This window comes from Hyaena hyaena, unplaced genomic scaffold, assembly GCF_003009895.1.
Source record: "Hyaena hyaena isolate Hyena2069 unplaced genomic scaffold, ASM300989v1 scaffold_403, whole genome shotgun sequence".
In the NCBI taxonomy this organism is placed as follows: Eukaryota; Metazoa; Chordata; class Mammalia; order Carnivora; family Hyaenidae; genus Hyaena; species Hyaena hyaena.
Window position 1 is genome coordinate 633,009 of NW_024081035.1, and position 10,356 is coordinate 643,364.

Genomic DNA, 10,356 nt, shown 5'->3' on the forward strand with positions numbered 1-10,356 from the left:
AAATCCGTTTCTAAAATTAAGCTGCCTTCCCCCCCCCCCCCTTTTTGACAGTAACATTCACAGGTTCTACTAGGGAATTCTCTTTTTCTTACATTTAATATTACTGTTTGAAGAATTCCAACAGTGATGTATATATATGTACACAGACACACACATTTTTTTTCTTTTTTTCTAAGATGTTTTATATTCTGCTTATCGATTGTTATACATTTGAAGTTTTCATATTGTTTAATACGTAGTACCCAATGTTTCAGCAAAAAAAAAAGCATTGACTACTATTTTGATTGATTAGCAAATACTGTGGCAACATAATGACATAGACTAGAGCAGTGGTCTCAGTGTGGTTGATTTCACCTTCCAGGGGATGTTCAGCAGTATCTGGAGACATTTTTGGATGTCACGTCTGGGAGGGGGGATGCCACTGGCATCAAATGGACAGAGGCCTGGGCTGCCGCTAAACAACCTTCAATGCACAGGCAGCCCCTGCTACAAAGAATTAATTGTCTGACCCAAACGCTACTATGCGCATGTCTAAAGGACAGGGACCAGTGTTTCAGTGGCATATAAAAATGCGGGATAAATATATCATTTTTTTCTAACACTAGATTCACTCAGTGATTTCAGATTTCTAGGGACTGATTTACATTACAAGAAACATGGATTTATTTGGGGGCTAGGATGCAAATTTTTCCCGGAATTTTAAGGAGAAACATGAGCTTCACACATGTAGGAGATTGTTTCAAGCTATGTATCCCAGGCACTCTCCTACCTTAGGATATCAGGAAAGGGCACTGATAAACTGGCTTTAAGTTGAGATCTGAATGATGAGAAAGAGGTATATGGAGCATAGAAAGAACAACTTTTCAGATAGCAGGAACAACATTTTTCAAGGCCCCGATGCGGGAACTAGCTGGACCTTTCTGAAGAGCTAATAGAAGAGTAACATGAGATTGGTTGGAGAAGTAAGTAGGGAATAGATCATTTAGAGCCCTATTAGCCTTGATAAAGGTTTGGAGTTTTAAGTACAGTGGGAAGTCACTGGAGTGAGTTAGGCAAGAAAGTGACATATCCCAATTCACATTTCTAGAAAATCACTTTCATTACTATATGGAGCTTGGACAGGAAAGGTAGAATTGATAGCTGAGAGTCAACTTTAGGAGACAACTGAAGGAGTCCAGTTTTGAGCTGGTGGTAGTAGAAATGAACAAAAATAAATGAATTTAGGTTGAACAAAAATCACAACAATATAAATCAGAGCTATGGTTTATACTTCTCATTTTCTGTTTAGTAATGTTTGGTGCTATACCCACATCATACTAATCATATTTAACCTATAAAATGTTTTCCAAATTTTTTAATGGGACCAACTCTTCATTTTCAAGTTGAAGGAAACTCTTACCACTGTACGTAGCAGTTCCTCATATATAGTCTTCCATTATGTTGAAAAACTAATTCTGCTTTCTTTTTAAGAGAAAAGAAACCCTGCTCATTCCCTCTGAAAATGAGAAGATTTCCAAACAGCTCCACCTCTGTTATAATATTGTGAAAGATCATTACGTCCGAGTTTCAAATAATAATCAAATCATTTCTGGATGGGAGAATGGTGTGTGGAAAATGGAATCCATATTCAGAAAAGTTGAAACAGACTGGAACATGGTAATTTCCTGCATGAAGCTGTTTAAGAACTTTGTCATTGTTTTAAACAAATATAGATTGGCTTCATTTTTCAGTTGTGTATAATGTGAAAACTGATACATCAAAATTACTTTTAGTAACCCTTAAACATGTAAAAGAAAATCCTCCTCCCAATGTTTAATCAAAACTCTGTATAAGAAGGTTGTGCATTTATATCAAGGAAGCATCCATTTTCATCAAAGAGGCTGAGTTTAATTCATTCATGGGGAAAAATAATTGCATATATGACTGGTTTTTGCCTGAATATATAAAATATATTGTTATATTATTCCTTCACAGATACTTGTTGATTGCCTACTAAATGCAGTCCGCTGGAGACTATAACATTTAATCTAGAGTCCCAAGAGCTGAACATTTAACACGCTTTCATTTCCTAAGAATGTGGATGATTAGCAGTGATATTGGCTATTTCTTCCTGTGTCCTAAAAAAGAAAGAAATGGATGCTAGGCCTATAGTATTTCACTTATACCAGCTTGCATGTTGTTTTCATATGTTATCTGTTAATTAAGAAGCTTTGCTTTTAAACTGTCCTACCCCTTAGACACACACCAAAAATAAACTCAAAACTATTCACGTAACCTCAGTAGACCTAACCATATTATTGATAGATTTTCATAGGAATTAGTGAACTTCTAGGGAGCTTTTAAAGTTAATTTGCCAGGGTGTTTGAGTGGGAAGAGAAGTTGCTCACTTGCAGGACATGGTGGCTACATGTAAAAAGCGAGTCACAGCTTAGCAGCTGCTCGCGTGTTAGGAGAATTTAGTCTGTGCTTGTCAGCGTACTAGACAGCAGTCAGAGTACAGAAGACAGGCAGAGGGGAGAGCCCTGTGTTTTTTTCTTTTCCAAGTCATAAGTTTTCTAAAATTTACCTTGGTGCTTATTTTGATGATCTTTTTGTATTAAACCAAGGATAACTGAACAACATTAGTAAAATTGTATAAATTTTTCCATTTGAGGTAAAGAAGAACATAAAAAATAGAGCAAGATAAAATTTTAAATGTTAAGTTATGTATATTTATAACTGATTATACAGTTAATGAGAAAGGGCAAACTTCTCTGGAGGACTATCCTCAGCCTAAAAGTTCTTCTGAACAGAAAGCAAGACAGGATAGACATGCTATTTATCCAAGGACTAAGCTATCATTGTGGAACTAAAGAAAAAGTATGCCTTTTTTCCTAACCAGCAGTGTTGGTGGAGAAAATTAATGGAAAAACACAGTGACACGCTGCAGAAGATGCGATGTGATGAGAAGCAGGTCGATTCTGTGGCATATGTCTTCTGTCTTATTCACTCATTTGTTCATCAGCAAACATCTACTGAACGGCTGTTATTGTCAGGCGTTGTTCTTGGCGCCATGGTTTAAAAGATAAAGATACGGCTTCTGCCCTCACAATCTAACAGGGAAAGCTGAAGCATAAACAGCCCTCTTACCCACGATGCAGAATGCTATAATAAGGATATCAACACATTGCTATGGAAACACCAAGGAGGGAGTAATTAGCTGGGGCTGTGGGAGTTGGGGATCGCTCTGCAGAGTGGGAGACATTTGAGCTGGACGCTGACGGATGAGTAGGTGTTCGTAGAGCAAGGGAACAGCAGGGAAAAGCATAGAGTACTGGCGTGTTGAGTTCTCTAAATAGACCATGTGGCCAGGGGGATATGGTATGAGTAAGATTCAAATCCTGTAAACGAGATGCAGAGGCCATTAAATAAAAATAGGCTGCTACTCAATTAAAGTTTAGGCCTTGATTTACCTTTACAAATGGCATCACTTTTTAAAGTCGAGTGAAATCTGTTACCAGTTACAGTATTTAATACCAAATGAAGAAAAAAATTAGAATCTGAATTATACTTGTAATCCGAGGTAATATATTGCCCTTGAAACATTGAATTTTCCACCTACAAATAAGTCGATGTCTTTAGTTTTGTACTAGCATACTTCCAGTTAGTTATGGAACCTACCTGTTTCCCACCACACCATTTCTCGTAACCCCCAGCCGGGTGTCATGACCGCACATGCAGCCTGCTCTCACATATTTAGAACAGAGTCCTGCCCTCTCTAAGATCCAGTCTCCCAGGAACACAGAGAGTTACTGAATTTTACTACTTACCAAGCACATTGTTCAGTGATGTCTGATTTGGAAGAAATATAAAAAGCTGAATCAAGAAAACCAATATACCTTTTAGGAGGCAGATGATAACGCGTTGATAAAAACGTTAATAGCTTCCTGCATCTGCCCTGGTCCCTTCATAGTTGTTTTCCATGGTGTAAGCCAGACAAGCATTTTCCAAGTCCCAGTAGTTACTGAGTGCTCTTAGGGTAAGAAACAGCTCAGGTCTCTTCCTTGTCTGGCCTCTGCCTTCTAGGGCCTCACCTTGCACCAGGGTACCCCCTTGCTCTGCATTGCAGCTGCATTGCCCTTCTACTCGCTCCACAGAACCTCTTTTCCTTTTCCTTTTGGTTAGATTCACGTATTCCATTCCTTAGAGCTTGGTGTAAGCCTCACTCCCTCCTGTTCCAGCTAGCTGGATCCATTCCTGCCTTAATTTATTCACTGTACCATGTACCCCTCCTTCATGACATTTATTCAATAAATATAGATTATTTGTCTCTGTCCTACTAGTTGTAAACATTCTCATAGAAAAGGCTTTGTCTTTTTCTACTCCCTTGTCCTCTCAGTATGCATGTATCTAGCTGAGTGCCTGATAAATGTTTAGTAAAGATTGCTGAATGCAAGAAAGAATGTTTGAATGTATATAGCATAAATTCTATACCACCTCAGTCTGTGTAGGGTATCACAAATACTCTGTCTTCATTTGGACTGCCCCTTGCATGTTCTTAAGTACTCTGCATATTTGCAAAGTATCGTTTTTTGTCACTAGAGTCATTTTAGCACTTTTTGCTGTATGACATTAGTCATTAGTAAGTGTGCGTTGTCAGACATTGTGCTTGGCACTTAGGATGTAATGGTAAGTTAAGAGTCAAGCCTCAAGGTGAGCATAGACTGGTGAAGGAAAAAGACATGGACCAGCTGCTCAGATTGGTGAGATAAGTGCTAGAAGAATATGGGTCTGTATGTGACTCTAAGGGAGAGAAGACAGAAGGAAGAGCCAGTCTCCCTTCTTGAGTCAGAGATAACCTTGCAGAAGAACTAATATCTCAGTAGGCCTTTGGAGAAGGTGGCAGGGGAAGAGTTTCTCGGTGTGGAGACAAGATGTAGAAGGAGGCATGAGATACAGCATGTGCAGAAGCACAGGTGAGAAACATCTGGTATATCCAGGGAAGAGTAGTAGGAAATATGGAGGAGAAGAGTGGGAAATGAGACTAGAGAGGTAACAGTGGTCAAGTCCCAAAGACTTTGAGTACCTTGCAGTTACGTAACAGGAAACCATGAAAGATTTCAGACAAAGGAAGGACATGATCACACTAGTGACCCAAAGGTCACTCCAGAGGCTGCCGAGAGAAGAAATAAGCATAGTATTTCTATGAATGTCTTCTAAGAAAGGTGTTAATGCATTGGGGACTGACAGTGATTCGTGTTTGATTTCAGTGATAAAATGGAATAACCAAAATAAGATTAATGAGCAATACCAGTTTGGAAGTATTAAATTAAAATCCCTGGTACTAGAGTTGTTCTATTAGATATCTGTAGGAATGACTAACTACAGAGTGTCTGCTGTTCAGTAAACTTCATTAGAGTTCATCTTAACAGGCGAAACACAAGGATCGTTCTTAAAATGAGCATAGTAAAGAACAGCTTCAACAGTGCAGCACAGACCTCCAGAAGACCACAGCAGTGGACGCAACAGCCTGGCTTGTGGTAATCAGACAGCCTTTAAGTGAAGATCTTCTGCAGAATGTGAAATACATAAAGCATAAAGAAGCTGACATGCAGGTTGTTCTCAGTCTTGAAAACCGTGGTTACAGCCATAACCCAAAAGACAAGTTTACTTTGTGTACATTGTTAGGGGAAGAGCTTAGACCTTTAAGCCATAGACAGATTGCTCTCGTTCTCACCCACCAGTGTGACCTGCCTGTGCTGTGTGTGTGCCCCACAGTTGCTGAAAAGGGTCAGGGGCAGGTCACTGGAGAGAGGGGCGGGGTGCTTCACTGATTTCAGGTCTGTGGAAGGAAATCTCCACAACTTCTGATTTTACTGTCCCTGCTAATAAAGTAAGGTAGCTCTTCATAGTCCCTGAAATTGAAGACCAAGCATGTAGAACTTGCATACAGTAAGTTGTATCTATGAATTAGAAAACCAACAGCCAAAAATTTGTCTATGAAAACACGAAGTTAGGAACAACCAATAGTTACCAAAAAGCATGGTTTATTTTTTCTTGTAGAAAAAACAATTGAATATTTTGAGCGCTTTTAAAGTATTTTTTTCTCCTAAATATAATTACTGGTTCTGTTGCTATTACACACAGAAGGGACTACAGTTGGGTATCTGTATAAATCTTACTGTTTTGGCATCTTTCAAATTGTCAAACAATATACATATTCTTGGTAATTTCTGCCCTTAAAAAGGCTGAGTTAAAATAAAGTGGGGGCGCCTGGGTGGCTTAGTCGGTTAAGCGTCCGACTTTCGCTTAGGTCATGATCTCTCAGTTCGTGTGTTCGAGCCCCGCGTCGGGCTCTGTGCTGACTGCCAGCTCAGAGCCTGGAGCCTGTTTCAGAGTCTGTGACTCCCTCTCTCTCTGACCCTCCCCTGCTCACGCTGTCTCTCTCTCTCTCTCTTAGAAATAAATAAAAATATTAAAATAAATTAATTAAAGTGGTACAGACAGTATATGGTGAGAAAAAATGATATGAATTTTCAGTGTCAGAAGAGTCATTTCCATACACTGTTTCTTTAGCCTGCGAGACCTTTTACTTTCTCACAGTGTGTTTCAGTGTTTGTTTAAGCATTTAAGAATTCAGTGATAAATTCCATCCTGTCCTTTAACTTTTTAAGTCTTAAAACTGATGCCTTTAGGACTGAAAAATGTAGATCATAGAACAAGCAGTTCTCTCAGACATGTTCAACAGCTATTGAAAACCTTCTTATGACAGTTAAAACCGCAGTTGTGGCCCAGACCCAAATGGTATAATTAAGGTAACTCTAACCTCTGGGCACCTGGGTGGCTCAGTAGGTTAAGCATCCGACTTCTGCTCAGGTCATGATTCTGCAGTTCATTGGTTCGAGCCTTGCCCACATCCGGCTCTGTGCTGACAGCTGTGAGCCTGGAGCCTGCTTCTGATTCTGTGTCTCCCTCTCTCTCTCTCCCCCCCTCCCCCGCTTGTTCGCTCTCTCTCTCTCTCTCTCTCTCTCTCTCTCGCACTCTCAAAAAAAAAAAATTAAAAATCTATACCTATGTATATATAGTTCTGGGGTAAGCTAGAAATTTGAAATTACCCTAACTTCAGTCTTTCATGTTTTATGCCCACATTTTGGCAGGGGTGGGGTGGGGCGGGGAGCTTTGGAACTACTGAGCTCTAAAAGACAGAAGACATAAATATCTATGTATACTGAGACATAAATTTGAATATATTTGTCTTAAGATTATTTTCCCTCGGTCTTTTCATTCCTTCCAACCACCTTTCTTCCAATAACTACTAGGCTCATCTTTTTCAGATAATCCCCTTTTTTTGCCACTCCTTTGAATGGGTAATTAAGCTACAGATAATCCCTGTAAAATGGCCAGGAGTTTAGGTTTAATGCATGAGCCAGTTACTTGCTGTACATCCTAGACCATGCAAATGATAGGAAGGAAGTGGGCTTTTAAAAACGTTAATTAGGCAGTTGGAGAAAGGTGAGCATAAAGTCATGACTATTAGTGGTAAGTGGTCAATGAGGAAAGGGTGTTTTCAAGACTTATTTCAAAGAAATGCATGAGTTATTGTAGGAGTTTGAGCAGCAGGGATAAGTGATTCTTGAGGCTCCTGAGTGGCTCAGGATTCTCTCTCTCACCCTCCCCGCTTGCTCTCTATCTCTCTCAAAATAAATAGAAACAAACTTAAAAAAAAAAAATCTTTTAATAGATTCTTGGGGGGTTGAGCTTGGGTGAATGGAGTTACCTGTGAAAGACCCAGGCTGTGGGGTCCACTGAACGATGTGAGGAAATGAGCTGAAAGCAGCCAGTTAAGTTGGATGCCTTAAATAGTATACATTTAAAGTGGTAATGGCCACCTATAATGAAGGAATGGGGAGAGGCAAGCACGAATACTACCTTTTAAACCATCGCTTAGCAGTGACTGAGGTTGTTTTTTTTTTTTTGACTTCTCGCTGTAGAAAAGCTTGTCTGAAAATCCAGACTTAGAAGATACAGAATAATTGCATTTAAAATGATTCTTCATTTTCAGCAGGACTCCTCCTAAAGTTTGTATTAAATAGCTGGACTTTACTAATTGAAAAAAAAATAAGGTGTGCCAAAATTTGGCGAGCATGCACCCCTTAGAAATGTGCTTATCTGGGCACCTGTATCCAAGTCTCTTTCTTCCAGAGCAAAAGATACTGTAGGAAAAATTGCTAATAAGATGAAAAATATTACCAGTGAAAATCTCAATGGGAAAAAATTAGGTGTTCAAAGCATCTGTATGTAATGCCCTGTGACAGTAAGACTTTGCCTACGTGTGCTTCTACACTGTTTTGTCATTTCTGACAATTCTTGCTTCCCCCCCTTTGTAGGTGTACTTAGCCCGAAAAGAAGGATCGTCTTATGCTTACATTTCCTGGAAGTTTGAGTGTGGGTCAGTTGGCTTAAAAGTAGATAGCATTTCTGTTAGAACAAGTAGTCAAACCTTTCAAACTGGAACAATACAGTGGAAATTGCGATCCGACGGAGCACAAGTAGAACTGTCAGGCGGTAAGCATTTGAGGAGAGAATTCATCATGATGTAGATATTTAATGCTCTGAAGAATAATGGTACTTATTTGAGTGTTTCATAGCCAAGAGTCATTCATACTCTGCAGTTAAAAAAATTTTTTTTAATTAAAACTTGTATAACCTCATTCTGATAGAAGGGCTTATGATTTTTATTGTGAAACACAAATGGATGAAGAAAGGTTATTTCTTTGTTTCAAAGGACACATTCCCTCTATAAGGAATTATTGTATTTATTTTTTAAGGGTTGATTTTTACCTACATGTTAGGTATATAATATATATAAGCCATTTCTTTATGTCCTTAAATTACCAAAAGCAAAGTGTTAATTATTTTTTTCCTCCAACAGATAAAACTCTTCGTTCCTATCATGAATTTTCTGGTGCCACTGAAGTTATTTTGGAAGCAGAATTAAGCAGAGGAGATGGTGTGGTTGCTTGGCAACATACTCAGCTGTTTAGACAAAGCTTAAATGACCATGAAGAAAATTGTTTGGAGATCATTATAAAATTCAGTGACCTTTGAGAACCTGAACATTATAGAAAAGCTGACAATAATCAAGGACTTCCCATGTTTTGAAGTAGTCTGTTGGTTCAGTGCATGCTTAGTTGGCCATTTACTACCCTCTGCCAGCATATTTCTTTTGCTGGCTCTCCCATCATGTACCCCTCATGAAAATATATCTTTGTACTATGGACCATAATGAAACCTTGAATTAAAAGCTCCCTTCCGTATGTGACTGTAATTTGAAGTAAAGTCTTATTGCCTCAGTATGAGATTTTAATCAGAAAACTGTGAGTATAATTTTAAAAGTAAAATGAAGGTCTTCATGATGAAATGTTTTCATGATTATGATATAATCTTAAGCTAATACTAGTAAATTGACAATTTTTGATTGGCCATTAATTTCTTCAAAAGTAATTAGATTTCCTAAGATTTTTAATTTTTAATAAATGTGAAAGTATAGTATCTCCTAAGTTATAATGCATGAACATTTTTATGATTGTAAATACATAGGCATTTAAGAAATAAAATGAATTATTTTGTCTTATATCATTTTAGTGGTTACTTTGGCTAAATAAGAATCCTTAATAAGTATGCTAAACATTGAAAACTGCTGGAATAGACAAGACTTATGAAAACATTTAACACTGCATAAATTCAGAGATACATTATGAATCCACGTGTGGACACTTTAGAATACGCTTTACTTTTGAGTTTACTTTTGAGTATTTCTATCTACCTCATTGAATAAATATCTGTTCTTGTGTTTGAAACTATGTAACTAGATTATACATTACGTGGTATTTCCAGAGTTTTTGGTGTGTTCCATGTAACCTCTCCAATTAAATGTGTTAAGCATTTGTGTGCAAGCGTCGTGATCGTGCTGAAGGAGACAATGGTGAGAAAGACACAGCCCCTGTCATATCACTATCTTTGTTTGTGATGCTCTACAAAGTGAGCTCTCAACTCTTTTTTTTTTTTTTTTTATGTTTTAAATAATTATTTATTTACGAGAGGGAGAGACAGTGTGTGAGTAGGGGAAGGACAGAAAGAGAGATGCAGAATCCAAAGCAGGCTCCAGGCTCTGAGCTGTCAGCCCAGAGCCTGATGTGGGGCTTGAACTCACCGGAACATCATGACCTGAGCTGAAGTCAGGCACATAACCAGCTGAGCCACCCAGGAACCCTGAGTTGTCAACTCTTCATACAAGAAAAGTACATTCTCAGAGATTCTCACTCTCTGCAACCCAACCCATAGAACATTCATATGCATTGTAAAAAATGCTCTAAG

At 38.4% G+C, this 10,356-nt stretch overlaps 1 protein-coding gene across 2 annotated transcripts in view; it reads left to right on the forward strand.

Moving 5' to 3' along the window:
- NGLY1 (N-glycanase 1) overlaps positions 1 to 9,842 on the forward strand; it is a 57,508-nt gene extending 47,666 nt beyond the window's left edge. Inside the window, exons 10-12 of one of the 2 annotated variants that reach the window (XM_039251926.1) lie at positions 1,471 to 1,656; positions 8,367 to 8,544; positions 8,912 to 9,842. In XM_039251926.1, the coding sequence (XP_039107857.1) occupies positions 1,471 to 1,656; positions 8,367 to 8,544; positions 8,912 to 9,087 (540 nt within the window). In that variant the 3' untranslated portion in view covers positions 9,088 to 9,842. The remainder of the gene's footprint in view (positions 1 to 1,470; positions 1,657 to 8,366; positions 8,545 to 8,911) is intronic. The other variant, XM_039251927.1, reaches the window with a different exon arrangement.
- The last annotated feature ends 514 nt before the right edge of the window (positions 9,843 to 10,356 follow it).